At 52.3% G+C, this 18623-nt stretch overlaps 2 protein-coding genes across 2 annotated transcripts; one reads left to right on the forward strand and one right to left on the reverse strand.

Annotated features, from left to right (window-relative positions):
- The first annotated feature begins 349 nt into the window (after positions 1–349).
- LOC128270036 (uncharacterized) lies at positions 350–18428 on the forward strand. The gene is given in 11 exon segments (XM_053007439.1): positions 350–1394; positions 5643–6617; positions 7674–7859; positions 8442–8615; positions 13587–13811; positions 13875–14081; positions 14530–14740; positions 14862–14994; positions 15818–16024; positions 16112–16398; positions 16475–18428. Coding segments are annotated over 11 exon segments (5604 nt in total).
- Positions 9438–10702, reverse strand: LOC128272480 (dynein axonemal assembly factor 4-like). The gene is made up of 2 exons (XM_053010298.1): positions 9767–10702; positions 9438–9677 (listed from the first exon to the last, which is right to left on the reverse strand). The coding sequence occupies exons 1-2, from the start codon at positions 10700–10702 to the stop codon at positions 9438–9440; spliced, it is 1176 nt and encodes a 391-aa protein (XP_052866258.1).
- Positions 18429–18623: the final 195 nt, after the last annotated feature.

An 18623-nucleotide genomic window follows, 5' to 3' on the forward strand; every position in this document is an offset into this window, starting at 1 on the left:
GGTAAAAAACCAGCATGTAGAGCCGTGAAGCAACGTAAAAAAGGCGAAACAATACGTTAAATGTGTAACGTACCCATTGAATTGGTCGTTTACGAATGCTAATGAGTATCCGCTGGGCGTTATCCCCTTTGCAAAAATACCTGCTTTAGGCCAAATTAGTTTTAAATTATGAAACGGAGACTCGTTTGTCGTAATCGGCCGCAAGTGGTGTCGCGTCGTGTGTCACTCGATTTCTTTCCGGCGAAAGCCGGAACCCGGTCGCCCGAATCCCCCTCATCAACAGTTTCTAATTTAGTGCCAAAAATAGCGGCAGCGACCAACGTATATCGGACCACTCGACCGGACTATGATGGATAGTGGCGGCAGGTCCGCGAAGCAAAGTGCCAAATGTGACTTGAACCGCGACTGGAGTAAAGCATCGTTCTACAGACGACGGACCAACGACGGCGGCGGCAACGGAATCACCTCGGATGGTTGCTACTCAAACGCGGTCTTTAACGACAGCAGCGAAACGTTTGACGAGGACGTCGAGGACCCCCGAGAAACTTCGCCCCCGAGGATGGTGAGCAGAGTAAGGGCGCCGGGAGCGGTGGCCGCGAAGGAAGCCCTCGCGGCACCGCCACCATCCTCCAGCTTCCGACGGAGCCACTCGGTGCGTTCGTCGTTTAATTCGCTGCGGAGTTTGCGGACGCGCCTCAAGCAGGGCCCGCCCGGCGGCGGTTCCGGCAGCAAAGCTCGCACCGCGGCCTACACCCATCTACCCACGGTGGGCGATCTGCTGGATCGACCCACGACCGGCTCAAGCGTCTCCAGCGCCGGGGAGCAACATTTCATTCGCTCCACCAACGACGATGTGCGCCAAAGTTTGCGCAACAAGCTGCACAAATTAAAACTGACCTACACCGAGCTCCGCCGGCTGCAGGCGAAGGTCCTGCAGGAGAAGCCCCAGGGCGATTCCCTGGTGAAGGACGTCGGTCCCACAGCACTTCCTGCCAACGTACCACCAAAGGCGGCCGCCCTGCTGGTGGAAGGATTCGAGCCCAGGATCGGCGTCTCGTCCACCGAAAGCTCGCTGAAAGTTCACCGAAGACCTCCGCCGCATCCGGAGCAGGGACTCGTCACCACGGTTGCTCCCACGGCAGAAGAACGGCACCCTTTGCAGTCCGAGCTCGAGCGAAGGGCGTCGAGCCGGGAAGAACCGGCGCCAGCGAAGCTTACGATCGTCCGGAAGCAGCGGCCAGCGGAAGCGGCGGTGCAGTCCGAGCAACGCGTTGACGAGCGAGCGGATCACGAAAGTCACCCGCAGCCGGCAGCCCTGAGTGTCGCAAGGACGGCCACCATACGGAAGGGTTCCGTTTGGGCAAACAACAGCAGCAGTAAGGATGATGCCTTGTGTCGTTTCCTTTCTTTCAGCGTTTGTGGTTTTTTGTTTTTTCTTTTCTACTTTACCATTACCCATGAAACTTTTCCCTGTAAGATGAGTGCGAACACGGCGAGTGACATCGCCCGGATGACACTAACCCCCGGAACACGGGCGGACGAACGATTCTTGCCAACTTGCCAACATCGTTCGGGGCGTCACCCGTCCTTGGCGGCGTCGAGGTCACAGGAGACAGAACCGCACAAGTTTATCGTCATACGGAAAGAAAATCTCGACAAACATGCGCCACGTTTGGCTAAACTTGGCTTGGTTTGGGGTGGGTTTGGAACACGACAGCATAAGTTGCCTTCTCCGGCAATGAGTTGAGCGTGGCGCCCCGATTGAAGGAATCATGCTTTTCACCGATTGCTTTCATTGGTTGTTTGCGGATCGGAAACTGTTCGAAAGTCTGCTCGAATTAAGAAGTCCTTGGTGAGCCCTTCCGAGGCCAATCAAAGGGAGTGGCGAATGAAGATGTCATGTGGAAAACGTCATAAGATAAATTACGAGATTTTATTTGAAAAAACATAACATGCAGCGCAATCTGTTAGTTTGTAAAATAGTTTGGTACGTTCTTCCTTTTTCAAACGCATCCAATTTAATGCAAATCGGATGACAGATTATTAAGTTATGCGCATAGATTATGCGCGACCTTTCATCATCTTACAAGTCCTCAAGATTTTCTAGAAATCGTTTACACCACGCAAAAACTCTACTCAACACCATAAAGTTGTTGTAACAAATTATAGGCCTCAGTACATGTTTCAGGCTCTTAGTTCCACGTTTACTTTTTTTAGCACGGGTGCCAAACCGACACATAAACGCGCCGAATTTTTTAATCTTTCATCCGATTGCATGAAATTAGATGCGTTGGAAAGAGAAAGAACGCACCTTTCAATTTAAAATTCATGTTTCTATCTGATAGATTTTGTTGCATATTTTAAAAATAAAACCTCATTATTAATCGAACATACTGTATACGTACCTTAAGTAACGTAGTACTAGTTACTATTGTAACATGACTGCCACTTCGTTTTCACCGTTAATGGTCAACTTTTAATTTTTCTTTATGAAAAGAATGACGCAACTGACAAGTAATACCGGGTCCCCTTAAATCTATCCGATTTCAACAACCATTTGGCGTTGGAAAGCAGCGTGGGCTCGGTAACCAGAGATGGTCCGCTTCCGCTAAGTGGATTGTGGAAGAAAAATATTGGTTTAATGGCAATGGAAAATGAACGAAGGAAGTGGCCCGGCTACAATTGGTTCGGCCATTCTTTCGTCGGCGCCACACCGAAGGTGAGAGAACAAAGTGGCAGGACCAACTGCGATGCACTTAATGCTCCTCGATGGCTTGGCTTCTAGTGTTTCAGCCAAGCGCGACGCAATTTCCTTGAGCAACCTTTCGAACCCTTTTCCTTCGAGCCAAACGGCGGCGATGCATTTCTTCTTCGGGCGCCGGTGCATTACGGTGCATGTTCGGCTGTGTGGCCGCCCAGGCCGGAAGCCGGACGGGGGATGATGGCCATAGGAATGATTGGCAAAGTTATTTTTAGACCGACGGCCATCAGGTGCCGTACTCGACGAAGGCGCTCCGTCGGCTCCGACTCATCATTCTGGACACCGAAGCGAGCGACCCGAGCCACTGGCCACCAAGTTCGGTCAGCAGCGTCGTCACCGGTGAGAATCGCGTTGCAGTCGGTTTCATGAATGGGCACTTCCGGGCCGGCCAGGCCAGGCCCAGGACCGTAAATGTGTTCGGGGATGAAGAATGACTTTGCTGTTCCGTGACGGGAAATTAGTTTTGTTAAAAAAGGGAAGTAAAATTTAATGGCATCACCGCCGTGCCGTGGCCGGTTCGGTGGCACCGGTGCGCCATCCTTGTCGCGGGATCTTTCATTATTTCCAGCGCTGAAGATGGTTTCGCCGTGGCCGGCGACGGTGACGCTAAACGGTGCCGTTCTGAAAGCGATCGTTGAGCACGTTGCTGCCACGCTGATTTATAATTTCTTCCGTATTTATATTTCTTCCGGTCATTTATCAGTGGGGCAGGACATGTTGGGCTCACACTATCGCACCCCGTACCAATGGCTTTAATGGCTGCAAAAGTACATTATAGTTTTTTTGTCCGATGTTAAATTAACGTATTTAACGCCTTTTTATTCCCAATGAAAGCGGTCATATTTAAACGGTCATTTTTGTATCAAACAGTGTTGAATGGTTTATTTTTCAAACCGGTCACTCTATAGTTAGTTCATGAAGTTATTCAAAACGTGAAGTGCATCTCGAACTTGAAGATTTGCCGAAAGTTTCTCAATACCGCCAATGCTTTGGACATTCGTTCGTATAAATTTTAACGAACAAAGAACTCGACGGAGCCTTAAGAAAATTGGCGTCGCTCATCTAATTGTTTGCTCATAAAAGAGAAAACAGTCAGCCGAGCCGAAACGAGCCAGGACACCACAGAAAATAAAGCTGAAAATGGACCACGCTTTTCATTCTGCCGTAACACACTCCATAAAGGGAAAGCCAATTTCAACGGCTTCAGATCAGCGTGGTTCGCCGCCCGGCAAGCGTTTCCCATTTCTTCCAGTTCCCAGTTCAACCAATCAGCTGATGGGACGAGTGTTTAAGCCGTCGTCAGCTGTCCGTCTCGGCTTACCTTCGTCTTGGGAGGCGCGCTGGGCCAGAGCAACGGGGTAGCAGCGAAAAAACGGTAGTTTAAAAGGATGCAATTTATGGTTGTCCCTCTACCTTCACGTAGCGCCACGCTAACGACCACGCTGCTTAACGGCACAGGACGATAAACTACTGGCACATCGAAGGTGTGCGGTTGAAAACCACATTTAGCGTCCACTGGCCCACCGAGCTGCAGGGATCCTGCCGTGTTGAGAGCGAAGAATGTCGGGACTCCCGGCGGCAGCCAAAGGACCCTCAGGACGGAGAGCCGTCGGTAGAAACGTTCCTTCCGTCGGTGGAAAAACGTTGAAAATAGCAAACATTAATACCGTTCCGAACTCTTTGGCCCCCCGTTCTTACCCTGTCACGGCGGGCTATTTTTACTCTACACGCAAAGCATCCTCGAAGCGTTTGCTGCTTTCGTTGGTTTTTGTCGAAGATTTTTCTGTTGCAATCCGGTCGCCCAGGGCCCAGGAAGCTTGGGAGGGAGCTGTTGGGAAGCTGGAGTCGTGTTATTCCATTAGCACGTTCTTCGGGTCCGTAGCCCATGGTGTGGTCCGCTCGCGCAACCATCGTAGCTCTGCAACATGGAAAACCCCCACGCTGAGAAGCGCCATTTCAAAATATTATGTTTCTCAGAAACGAAGACGCCCTGTGAAGGGTGGTCCGCGGAGTTCTGCAGGCCACGGCAGCACATCGCCATTTCGAAAGGACACGCTTTGTTGGACGCTAATGAACGAGCATTTCGAGCGCCAATTGCGTGGGGCTTGATGAATGGCGAAATTCACGGGCTCGCCTGAAATGCAGGACCCTGGCGGTCATCGTCGGTGCATCGGGTGCAATCACACGGTAAATAGAGAGCCCCCGGAACCGCTCGTCCTACTATCCGTAGTGTGGTCCTGTGCGGTAAAGGACATGCACACGACGACACACTGCACTTAGCTCCGCCTCGCGCCACGAAAGTGTTCAGCCGTTTGAATGTAGAAATTGAAACGATTCAACTCATTCAGCGATACCCGACCGGAAGTGTCGGGACCTCCACTGGCGACGTGTTTTAGGCGGTGAAGGTGGTCGAGCATAAATTGAGAACAATTTACAACCACTTCATCCTGCGGGCTACGTGTAGCCGCACCGGGACACGTACCGCCCGGAATGGCGACGACAACCGCGACGATGTGCTGGCCATGCGAGCCTGAAGTTGGTTCACGTTTTATTGGCTGTAATTAATTTGTCCGGTCCTCGCTGGGAGATGGGCTGGCTGAGATCTCCCATTTGTTCTTGATTGTTTCTACATTAGCTCCGGCCTTTGGTTTATTCCGTTTCGTTTACGCACTTTTCTTTAACGATCGTTTACGCCGCCACCGCTACATTTTCATGACTGTATTTATTTCTTTTAACAACTTCTCTGAATGGTTTTCTTCTGTTTTCTGTTTCTTGTTTCTGGATTTTGTTTTATCCCCTTTACTTACATTTTGTGTTTCTTTTTCTTGGTTTTTCTTTTTCCGTTTATTTCCGCCACTTCCCTGTGGAACCGAATGGACAGAAATCAACCTGCCGGACCTGGTGACTCGGTCACTGTCGAACCTGGAGCTACCGAGCTGCCGGCTGCCGTGTCCTAGTATAGTGCGGCCCGGTTCCGGGTCCGGATCGTCGGCGCAGCCCAAATCGACGTCCAGCTCGGCCAACTCGCTGTCCACGATCGAAGCACCGACGGTCTCTGCCCACCAGTCGGTGCTCTCGCTGCCAGCCCAGTCGGCCACCACCGGCAGTGCCGTCTCGCTGACGTACGAAGATGAAGTCCGGTCACCGTCCGCGCGCAAGAAAGGAATCAGCTCCCTGCTGGGGTCCTTGCCGTCGATAACGTTGGCCCTGACACGCATCTCGAGCGCCAGCTCGCCGAACCTATCGAGCGCTCCGACCAGCCGAAGCAGCACCAGCAGCAGCACCCAAAGAATGGAGTATTTGCTGCCCCATCAACAGCATCCACCGAGCGCGGCCACCTCGCAACCCTCGGTGGTGGTCGGTGGCGGTGTCGGCGGCAAGATGGTGGCGGCCACGTCACCAGCAAAACGGCAGCTCTCACCAAAGATTCTCAAAAAGACGCGCCACCTTTCGACCAGCTCGGCCGACGAGGTGGACGCGAAGGGTGCGAAGGTGTCCGGGGCCACCGCCACCAACGGGGAGGCAGAGCGGAATGCCAGGAATGCGCAGCACCTGCTACTGCTGCGTTCGAACCGGCTCACGGTCAGCGACAATCACAACCTCAGCGGAATCGGAACCACCACGACGTCCGTCGATGTCCTCGCGGTCCACAATGCCCAGAGTGTGTCGCCACTGCCTTCGACCCACCAGCACCAGCCCCATCAGGCGCATCCCGCCAACATTCCACCGTCGTACTGGAAGCAGAAGAAGCTGCCGACGAAGAAGCAACACAAGCAGCTGCAGGCGCAGCTCGACAAGCTGACACAAATCAACATCCATTTGCATGGTATGCTCTGGGCGGTGCCAGAAAAAGAACGTGGAATCCGTATCCGGCGATTTGCGCGATTTGATCGGCCACCGCGTAATTGGTTTCGATGTCATTTGTTCCGGAACCGCGCGCGTAATGGGCTGTCCGGGTCACGTCAGGTTGCGTTTCTGGTGGACACCGAGCCCGAGCTTCGGTTACAACGCTACCGTGTATCGATTTCGGTTGGCATCACACCGCGGCGCGGTACGATGATGCCCCGAACCATGTTGGTTATTATCATAAAATGTGTCGCCCTCCGAGTGTCGTGTCTGCGTGGTCGTGGCGGCACTTTATCATTTATTTATGCGCAATTATCGCAATTGCGCTCCCGGGGGTGTCCATCATAAAGCTCCACAAACAAACCGTGAGCCGGTACCGAGCCGGTGAGCCAATAAATCATTACGCCGAAAGGTCCGTCACGGAACGCGGATGGCCGCGCCACTGACACGCGGCTTTTGTCGGCGGTGCGTTCGATTCGATTCGACACAATACACATTCCGATAGACTTTTATTTAATTTTCCTTTTATGTGGTGCATCGCATCGTTTTCCGGTGAATGGAATCGATGTTGGTTTTTTGAAGGCTCCATCTTGGCGGAATTCGCGGCCGTCGCAGCGACCAGCAAGCGAGTTAATCATGCGTTAATGCGCGTTAATTATGCTAATCCGAATCGATACACAAAGCACAATGTTTGTCACGCCTATTACCACAATATCTGAATAATATTACAGTGTACCTTTCGAAACTTGCTTTTGGGAAGAGATTAAATTAGATGGAACACAAGCTACCTACTACTGGTGGAAAAAAGTAAAAGGGCTAAAGACCTGGTCCCGGGGCCCAGCTACCGACGGCCACGAAAAAGGGCCTGTGTTTAATCTCGATCATTTGCATCGAAACATTGGAATGTGTTGCCGCGCAAATTCTACCCATTTATAAATGGAGCGCAAACTGCTCAGGTGTTGCCCAAGTCTCGAGCGGAATGTTTCCCCAGTCCCAGCAACAAATACGCCGCGGTAACCTAATTTTAATGGCAATATTAAGGAGCCCCGTTTGTGTGTATTCGCAGCCCTGTTCTCCGCCGTCGAGCATGGCCACCTGGAGAAGGCCCGAACGATCCTGGAAAGCACGGACGTGGACGTTAACAGTCTAAACAGCGACGGGCTAACGCCGCTCGATGTGGCCGTGCTCAGCAATAACCGATCGATGACCAAAATGCTGCTCCAGCAGGGAGCCATCGAGAATGCCCATTCCGGTAAGTGTGCTTTACAATAAGTTTTGTTTCAAGAGCGCTGCGATCCGCGGCGCAGCCACCGCTTGCCCGGGCGTCAGATAATGGGTTTGTTTTCCGGTTCCGGCGGGCGGTGGAAAACGTGTTTTCTTTCCATTTGATCCTTTCCTGTCACCCGGAGCTCCGGAGAACATATGTTTCACCGGGTGCGCGTGTGTTGTGAACCCCGATCCAATCCCGAATCCTGCACGATTCCTTCGAAGCCGAGTCCACTGACCTTCGCGAGCCGTTTGGCTTCCGGAATGAAGCGGTAAATTTCCCCAGAGACGGCAGAGTGCCGCTTTTAATTATTTTTTTTGTAATTAAAACTGGAAACGAATGCGCCAACCACGCACACACGGCAACGTCGCCCTCCGAAAAGGCGAGCAAAACCAAGTGGCTGCGATAAAAATAGCCCCGTCGGATCTTCGAATCTGACGCAAAGGGCCGTGCCGGCCAAAGCGACAACCCGAGCAAAGCTGCTTCCTTGGCGGGCGGCTGCGTCATCTTTAATCACACCGAACGGAACCGTTTTTAACGAAAGCACTTTGTGTCTCTTCCAATTAGTGCAAGCTGCCAACAGCAACATGGGACTGCATCTGAACAATCTGCTGTGCGAGGCGGAAACGACCGTGCACGAGCTCGGAAACTTTGACAGCAATCAATCGAGCGGCGGTCCCGGCAGCGACCGCACCGGCTCCGGGAACAACGCCGGCAAGACGACCTTCTCCAACATCATCGGTAAGGACATCGGCCAGCGGCTGGCACGGTGGACATTAATGTTTGATGTTCGACACGGGGAGTATAATTTGTCCGCAGCCCCAAAAAGTTCAACCGTTAAATCAACCCGTGCTCGGTGACTCCGTTTTCTCGGTAACCCGATGAGCGGGACACAATTAAATCCAGGTTGTCACCAAAGACCCCCCGCCCCATTCGGGGAGCAGGGCGCGTGCCTTGTCTGAGTGATTACGGTCAGCCCAAAAGCGGATAATAATTATCCCAACTGCTTGAACCTAGAGGATTGCGTGGCTCGATTTTAAGGTTGTGTCCGGCAATCTGTGCCTTCTCGGCCCGAAAATAATGCCGCCGAACGGTCGGACCTTCCTGGAAGAGTGGACTCCGGACCGTATGCGCATATCCTTGCACTCGCTAGCAGACGCAAGGTCACGGTCACCCGAATCCAGCACGTGGACAATCGGTCTGGAAAAGTTATAACGACTGCCAATCATCTCGTCCCACAACTCGTTTCGGGGGGAACAAACGCATCAATCAAATCGTTTCAGTGTATGTTTTTGGATTGGATTGGATTTCTGGATGGATTTCTCTTTCGTTCGTAAAAGTTTACAAATGGGCCGAAAAAGTAAAGTTGGTGGCAAAATTTAACGAGAGCCCCCGAATTCGAATCATTTATTCACCTCAAGTCACCCGAAACAAACTCGAATAGGCAACTAATCATCTTAACTTTCCCATTTACACATCCGACCACTGCCGAAGTTGACCAAAGTTTGTAATCACGTCGAATGGCAATTGGCAATTGTTCGAACCGGTGCCCCGGCGAACCGACTAGTCCGACTCGCTGTCTTCGCTGGCCTCGAGACGGCTCTGCAGAAGTTCGACCTCCCGCCGTAAGCTCGGCTCGTCTGGTGCGAGGCGACTCGCGGCCACCATTTCTTCGTGGCCCTGCCGAAGGAAGCCCAACTTGACCAGGGCCGCGCCCCGCCGAGCAAGACACGCTACCCGCGCCTTCCGGTTCGCTTCCACGGCGGGCTGCAAAAGTTCCAGCGCTTTCGAGCAGTCCTCGGCCTACTCGATTTGTTGGTGCGAGAAGAAAAAAAACGGAAAGAAAGTTAAAATCCTGTGCGCCTAAACAAGTTCCTTCCCAACACACGTACACAGCGTTGATAATTTTCCAGCGCAATGTGTGCGGCCGATCGGTTCAAGTACAGTGCGTAGTAATCCTTCGTGAGCCGTATCCCGGCCGTGTAGGCCGCAATGGCGGCGAGAAAGTTTTTCTGCTGGAAAAACGTGTCACCCCGCTGCCGGAGCCACTCCGGGTTGCGCTCGTCGGGCCGCAGGTCCTCGTCGACAAACCCGACCGCCTTGCGGGCGGCCGCCTGCTTCCGTGTCCACTCCTGTTCCGCCGGTTCCATCGACTCGCGCTTCGGAGTGACGAAGGTGCGCTCACTGAACTGGACCGCCAGGGTCGCCGTTGGCCGGACTGGGGGCACCGGCAGGCGGACTTGCACGGCAGCCGGTTGGGCCGAAGGCTTGCGGCAAGTTTTCTGATTAACGGTCACCACCGTCGTGGTCGTCGTCGGTCGCAGGTCCTTCACCATGGCCAGCTCCATGCGCTTCAGTTCGGCCCGTTTGGCGTCCTCGAGCAACCGCTCGACCGCGGCCCGGTCGTTACTCTCGCGTTCAATCTGCCGATGGATTTCGTCCTTCTTCCGGCGATCCTTTTCGATCGCACGCTGCTGTGCCCGCTCCTCCAGCCGGACTCGGTGATGATCGAGGCAGCGTGCCTTGAGGGTGGCCCTCTCGCTCCGTGGAACAACCGCTTCGGCCGTATCCCAGTGAATCGATGGATCCTGCTTCTGCAGCTCGAAGATTACCTCGTGCTCCAGGATGGAGCAGCGGCTCGCGTCCGGATCGATGGGATGGCACAGGAACAGCTCCCAATAGTGGGGAGCCTTGGAGATTTTCACGAATTGCTCGGTCGTAAAGATGTCGTCCTGCTGGAGGTGGTTCGCCGGAAACGGGACCGCCAGCAGGATGTGCGGCCCGGTGTCCCGCTGCTGCCAGGTGTAGCTTTTCAGTATCAACGGCATCACGGAACCGCGTGGACTAATGAAAATTCTGCCACCGAAATATTGGGTAAATAACTATTTGGTTGCCTTAGCAACCGTTCACTTTCAAGGTTGACTGTGCGCACGCTTCCATTTTCGAGCAGTTATGGTGGTTAGAAACAAGCACGTTAAGTTCGATTTTACGTTTCATTACAAACTTCATAAAATAATTATTATTTATTAATCATTTATTATTAATTAATTACTATTGTAATTATTCTAAAAGGCAACGATTGGCAGCAAAATACACCTGAAGTTAGCAAGCGTATATAAGAATAGATAGATCTCTTCGTGATCTTGAAATTTTTCCAATCAATATAAAGTTCAAGTTACTGAACCACATAACTTTTTAATGTTGATGTAAAACTGATTTCAAATGTAAATGAAACCGACACACTGTTTGTTTCCAATGAAAGCCACGCTCACAATTTCTCCATCGCTCGGTTGTAAATAAAATGCTAAACCTTTGGTTTTCCTGGCGAAGCGATCCTGTTTCGCCCACGGACGTTCCCACAGCCTAAGGTGCTGATTTAAATTGGCAACACAAAACTAACACAAGCCCGGTCGCGGGGTCGCTTTCGTTCACGCTTGGTGTTGCCCGCTGCTGGTTAACAAGAGCAACTACACCGCAACACAATTATTCACTTTCTGCCCGGCCGGCCCGGACCGATGGCGTGACGAGGCGTCCACGGGGCCATGAATCAAACTGGACAAGATGTAGAACCTTTTCGGTGTTTTCCCTTCCCCGTCCCTGGTGTGTTGGCGCTAAACTTTGGGCCCAACCACCCCGGCCAAAAGTAATTGTTGAAATAAATTGTAACTTTCGCCGCCACGGTCGAGAGTTACTGGGCGGTTCCGGGCCCGTTGTTGCACTTTGCACGGACGGACTTTGGCCAGAACTTTGGCTGCTGCAATTCGTGCGAAGGTTCAAAGTTCAACCAAACCCCCGGCCGGCCATGGCGTTCGGGGCGGTCCTGTTGACTGTTGAGTGATGGTTTAATTTAGTAGCGGGTCCCAACTCCCTTAGCTTTGGCTTTCACTCGATCCCGCACGGAGCCCAAGGGCTTCAAGCCCTTTCGAAACAAACAATTCAACCCAATCCTAGAATGTCATCATGAGTCGATGTCGACCGACGAAACCACGAAATATCGTGGCCCGAAATGTAACATAAATTCAACGGAGCTACTGTTTTGGGTCAAGTGATATCATTATCATGCTCACGTTGCACGGGGGCCGCTCTACAATCAGCCAGATCATCCATCGCAAATTGGCTGACGATACTTAACGCCGGAAACGGTCGTTGCGGTGCCGGTGCAATAATGATACGCTAGCCAATGAATCATCCCATTCGGAACCAATCAATTGATGATTGCCAATGCAAGGCACGTACATGGACCACTGCACTATGCGATCGTTGTTGTTTTTTGAGAATCTCTCGATAATTTGATTCCACAAAAAGTGTGCAGCATCGAATTGAATATCACATGGCATAACATATCGAAACGGGGCTTTATGTCGTTGTCCCGGACAAGAAAAACCCTGAAAAGCATTCATTCGGAAGATTGGTGCAAAACTTGTTATTCGGAAGAATGACAAACTTGCAGTATATTTACAGAAAAAGTCCGTTTCCTATCAACACACCAACACTTGTGCTGTTTTTAATCCCGCCGTTGACTGACGTAAACCGATAGCTCACTTCAAATTTTCCCATCTACGAAACATGATGCATAAAACATGGTCCCAACGGGTTGCTCCCGGTTCGATTGCAACGCGAACGAAGTTTTTCTTGCTAACAATTTCCGCCTTTTTCTGACTATCGCGCCAGGCAAGGAAAATAATCACATTACGTTCCAGTGGAAGGACTCGGCTGTAGAAGATGCCGTTTTGCATTTCCATTCCCCTGTGTGTCGGTGCTGTGCACTTGCAACACACTTCTGTCCGCGCGGTGCAGCGCAGTATTTCCTCACTGAACGTCCGTAATGTAATACCTTTAGTGAGTTTCGATTGATTTTGAAATAGGAACTGATGGCAACGATTTTTTCAGTATTTTTTTTCGGTGGTAGTGCAATTTTCTTGCCACCGCAGAAGTTGGAAATCAAAACCAATAGAGGCACTTGAGAGAACGTGGGAACGGCACCCGCGAGATGGTGAGATTTTCGTAATAGCGGCACAGGTGGTATGAAAAGCGATCGGATTTCGAATGGCAGATTTCACGGGCTGCAGTATCCTTTAGTTCCTCAGAAAGCAGCGGATCGCCTGTACCTTGCGATAAAGTCGGAAACTGCATGTGGTTTGTGTGTTTCAAGTGATTAGAAATGAGTGACTTACGCTGGGCTTCAGGCTTTTTCAGGGCTTTACATATTTGTAGAAACTATTTTGAGAGATATTTTAAAGGCTCAGAGATGCTATTTAGACTACTAAATCGGTAATGTGAAGTTAACATTTCTGGTCAAGATTGATTTGACTTTGATCTCTGAACAGTATAGTCTGAAGGATGCTTGGGGTTTTTACAATAAACAACGCAAGTGCAGCTGTTATCAGCCTCTTTAACCCGTAAAAATCTAGAATGTGTGTGGACCGATTTACAGTCCTTGACCTAAAACAAGAACGCAAATAATAATATATGAACGTAATATTTAACAATAGCAACTCATTGAGTCACCACTAGAAGCCTACTATAGTGACGGAAGCACAGGGCAAGCGTGTAGGAAGTTCTTGGGGTGACCAAGCTACATACAGCAAAATGGCTATCCTTTCGATTTGAATTCATTTTTGGACAACCCTAAACGGTTCGCTGAAAGCGCTAAACGAAGCGATTTTTGAATAAATTTTTAACTTCATCCACCACGCCATTGCGCCACCACAGGAAGCGGAGGCACATCGGTGACGAGCTGCACCGGAAGCGAAATCGACAAACAGGTCGGCCTCTGGGAGCGACGCGTCAAAGGGCTGCGACGGATGATACTGGGCTGGGAGCAGACGAAACCGCCCGACGTACCGAATCGCATCGACATCGACGTAACGGGCTGCAGTGCGGTCAGCCTGCGGATGTACGAACCGCTCGAAGGTGCCATAACGACCAAATTTAAAGGTGAGCATCGACGGCCGCCCGAACCATTAACGAAAACCGAATTATCGAACGCCTCTTCCGCAGTGCAATGGTCATCCCGGTCGGACTTCAGCAACGTCGTCGGCGAACGGGAGATCAGTGAGTGGTGCAGTTTTCACGGCTGCATGGGAGCGGTCTGCAATCTGAACGAACTGATCCAGGGCCGGCGGTACTTCTTCCGGGCGTGCGCCGGTAACGTCAAGGGCTGGGGACCGTACAAACTATCCGTCCCGAACTGTGTCGTCCCGTCAAGTGAGTTCGGCTACTACATCCTCCCGTGCCCGTGTGCTCGGCCCGTGCCCGTGTTTCTGATTAACTCGTAAAGTTTCCATTCCCGGCCCGGCATTGTAATTGTGTCGCGTGCCCTTCCGGTTCACCGCGGTGTCCTTTGAAATGCGTCCCCGCAAGCTGGTGGCCTATGGGAAGCGTGTACGCTCCGAACGAATGTAAGCCAGCTTGTTTATGCTCGTTGCCGCGGGGGACCAGGGTCTCCGTTCCCTTCGTTGGTTTAACCACCGGACATGACCCAGTTTAGTAGAGCGCGAGGGCTGGTTCCGCAAGGCTGGCCTCAGTAACGATCCGTGAGCGGGGGCCGGAGCACGTAATGAGCGCACGCGGCGAAGTCAGGACCACAGACCCTAACGAAAGCACCATTATTCTTTTCTTTCCGACTGCCCTCACAAATTAAACCAAAACAAAGGTTGGCGCGATGTCGAGGGACGAGACAACCGGTTCGCCGGCAAGCAGCGCCATCTGGACGAGCTGTTCAACGCGGTGCGGCTGGCGCGGCCCGAGGACGCGTCCGAGATCGCGCCCGACGGTGGGCAGCCGCAGAAGCGGGCGACGAAGAAGAAAACCACCATCAAGCAGCTCTTCTCGGCCGCCTCCAAGTTTCAGAAGAATCTCAAACGGTACCACCTCGCCTTCGGCCACCCATAAAATGGCTGAGGGATTATTATTACCATTACCAACTTATCGTTCTACGTTTTTTATCACCTTACACACAATCTTTCTCTTTCCGGCCCCCCGCAGCGGTATCTACTTGGCGTGCGTCCTGTACCACGAGGATAAACTTTTGCTCACCAACGAAGACTTTGTGCCGGTAATTGAAATTGATGAAACATTCACCAGCAACCTGCACACGGATTTCTACTGGCTGATGAAGGTAAGCGCCGCTTGCCGTCCTGTCGGGGCAGTTCGGAAGCTTTCAGTAGAGCACCGCCGGGTGATGCTTATTAGCCGCTTTACTTATTCAGTTCCTTATTTCGGTGGTTCCGAGGCGTCAGTGTAGCCGGTTGGCCCAATCACGGCCCTCATGATTGTTTTATTTCGCTGGCGCAATTGGGGGCAACCTCTAGCTGCCACTCCGTTGACGAAATGAGGCAGCTGCCTGAAGGTGAACCAAATGGTCCCGTTGACAAGGGGTCGGACGTTCCTCAGCTCAGCTTCCGATGTTTGTAAAGTCCGCCCTGAATTCTGAGTCCATGAGATTCGGTGTGCTTTACAATCGATGGCCTAGTGTGATGAGCTCACAAGCGGTGCTTGTCTCGGTGCCTTGTTAGCTCAATAAATTAACTTTCACCATCCGCTCAGTATCATAAGCAAGGCACAAAGGACGAGAACTAGACACCGAAAGACTCGGGGCGAGGACACGTGGTTATTGTTTCTCTTATTTATGATTTGTATTCGCCCCAACGATCTGGCTATAAATCAGAGCCAAGTGCAACACACGTCAGGGGTCCCGTCGTTCGGCCAGAAGGTCGGGTGTTCCTGCGCTCAGCGTAAACTAGGACAACTCGTTTAAAACTTCCAGCTCGCCATCCATCCGCCGCATATTTCCGACCCAAGGCGGATGCTGCGAGCAACAATCGATAATCTTGTTTGAGATTTATAAAAATGAAGTTTTCGTTAGCCTAGTCTCGCTGCCCGTTTTGTGTGACCCTCTCGGTGCTCACTAAGTGTCTTCACGTTGATTTACGATCCGCTAGGTGGCGTGCACTTGGGACGACGCAAAGCTGCTCCGGATGGACATGGAACGGAACGCTTCCTCGGCCATACACTTCCGCACCAAGCTACTGTCGGCCGCGTGCCAGATGCAGTCCGCCCTCTCCATCACCGATCTTGGGCAGCTGTTCTATCGACCACTGCGAGACGTGCACGGGACCGTGGTCCTGTCGTGCGTTAACTGTATTAAGGTGAGTGACGCATATGCGCCAATTTGGTGAGCCCCAATTTGATGGGTAATATTTAATTTACCTTATTTCGTCCTGCTGCCGTACCAGAGCCCCAAAGCGGTGTCGGTGCTCAACTCCCGCTGGATACCGTTTAACAAGATTCACAAGAAACTGGCACTGTCGACGGAGGACAGCAACATCAACGAGATTCTCATGAACTCCATCCAGGAGCAGATCAACTACCATCAGGTGTCCAACATTCGCCTATCACGCGGCCTGTACGTGAGCTATCTAAAAATGCAGAGCTCGGTCGACGTAATCCAGGTGGTGGTCCCAGTGAAGGCGCCCAACGTGTTGCCCCACTGCAAAATACGTGACAATCCTCATATATCCGCGTAAGCTTGCTAGTGACTTGACCGTTGCGGAACCGGTAACTTCCATTGCTTTCTTTGTCCTTTTTCCGTACCACAGTGAGGAGTGGGAGCTGATCAAACAACACAAACCTTCCAGCATACTGGAGTTCCGACCAAAGCACCAAGGACCGACCGAGGTGCAGCTGCACTTTCTCGAGCTGCTCACGAAAGCGGTACACAACCTTTTCCAGTACATGGACATTCCGACGGACGTGGCGGTCGCACATCGTCTCTATGACGTGGAGGTGATCGAGCTGAACAGTGACGTCAGTTTTCTGATCATTTGCCCACCGGCGGAAAGTAGCTGCGCCGTACCGGGCCAGAAGGAGAGCCTGCTGCAGCGCGGTGACCTCTTCTCGATGCCGATCCAGGCGTTCGAGATGATACACCTCAAATCGTACCAGAGCAACATCATCCAGAAGTACTCGCGGCTTTCCTGCATTCTCGAGCTGGACACGATGCTGGCGAACCACTTGCATCGCGAAGCGTTCAGCAGTTCCGAGCTGCAGAAGGCCAAGGATCGGCTCGCGAAGCTGCAGGAGCTTTCGGGGGGCCTCAATTCGATCTGGAAGGGTGCCCGGTGGCTGATGGATGTGATCGGTTATGCGCGTGACCGAGCCAATATGCCGGAGCTGAACATGAAGCAAATCCTAGACTACAAGAGTACCTACTTCGGTAAGCTGCCCAGGACCGGCGAGAAGAAGAAGGGGGGCAGCGAAACGCAACTCCTGCACCCGCCCGCTGGTGGTGGCACAAACAGTTTCCACAAGAGCAGCCCCGGGCGTGGTTCGTGGCCGGGTCCGGCCGTTGAGTGCAGTCTAGGACACAATGGTCTGCTCGATGCGGAACACTCCAAGTCGGAGCAGTTGCTCAAGTATACCAGCGCCCGGTTCCTGAACGTCAGCCAGAACAACTCACGCAAGAATAGCGCCGATTCGAACTCGGGCGGGACTCACAGTAGTTACTACTCGGTGACGGGTGTAGAACCGGAGAAGGAGTTTGTCGTGCCACGACTGCCACCGTCCCGCTCCGAGGATACGCTCAACAGTTCTCACTGCTCGTCGGATGGCACCGGAAAAATGGCGGTTGGTGTCAGTGGGGCCGGTGGCAAAAAACGGCCACCAACCATTTACTCTAGCTACTCGGCCACTTCCAGCCCGCTTCTGAACGTACGCTCACCATTCTTGGTGCCGCTGACCGTTCCGGCAACAACGGGGACGGCAACTGTGCCGATCAACCAACAAGAGGATGTCGAAAACACCAATAAACAACCCGGAATGGCAACAGTTCCTTCGGCCCTAGCGACAGCCACCGTGGGCCCACTGAAGATATTCGCCAAGAAAAGTCGGGATCAAGCGCTGAAGGCAATCAATTTCATCGAACGGGAACAGCAGCAGGAGATCGAGATCTTTGAGGAAACGAAACCCATCCTGACTGCCACGTACCTCAAGCCAACGCTGGTCGCTCTTCAGAATGAGGCGAAAGGGCACACGCACAGCGCGATGCATGTTCCGGGACCAACTGGAATACCTACGACCAGCAAAGAATCGTCAACGGATCCACCGGCGACCGTGAGTGTGGCTGAGCCGCCGGCAACGAGTACCACCGAGCCCGCCAAAGGGTCCGATGAGTCTGCCGCCACGGGCATCATCGCCACGACCACCAGTATCCTGCAGGTGTACGCCGCCTACGAGACCGGGCTACCCAGTGGGACCTCGTTGAAGTTACGCGTTACACCAAAAACCAGTGCCCGTGAGGTGATCGACCTCGTCGTGAAACAGCTCAACATGGCGGTGGTGCTGAAGGGTCGCGACGGTCCCATCTACACACAGGACCGGCTGGACAACTTCTGCCTGGTGGCCGTGATAGGAGCCCGGGAACGGTGCTTGCGGGACGATTTTCGCCCGCTGCAGCTGCAAAACCCCTGGCGTAAGGGACGGTTGTACGTACGCCAGAAGCACGACCTGCTGGCGGCCATCGAGCATTCCAACCGCGAAGTAGCCGACATCTGAGCGGTGCGAACGAAATGACCATGTGATAATTAATCAGCGTTACATTGACCAAGCCCTTCGTTTCGGGTTTTCTCCCCCACGAGCTCCGGTTCATAGTTGTTTGTTTGAATTTGTTCATGAACCCGTGCTGTAACGTGCATTGTAGAAACTGGGAAACGTTGGTAACTTTGCTTTAAATCGTTTTGTACATTTTGT

This window comes from Anopheles cruzii, chromosome 3 (genome assembly GCF_943734635.1).
Source record: "Anopheles cruzii chromosome 3, idAnoCruzAS_RS32_06, whole genome shotgun sequence".
NCBI classification, from domain to species: domain Eukaryota; kingdom Metazoa; phylum Arthropoda; class Insecta; order Diptera; family Culicidae; genus Anopheles; species Anopheles cruzii.

Coding starts and splice junctions, on each gene's coding strand:
- LOC128272480 (XM_053010298.1), bottom strand. CDS start 10,702: ATGCCGTTGATACTGAAAAGCTACACCTGGCAGCAGCGGGACACCGGG. Junction 9,678..9,766: donor TGGAAAATTATCAACGCTGT/GTACGTGTGTTG, acceptor CAAATCGAGTAG/GCCGAGGACTGCTCGAAAGC.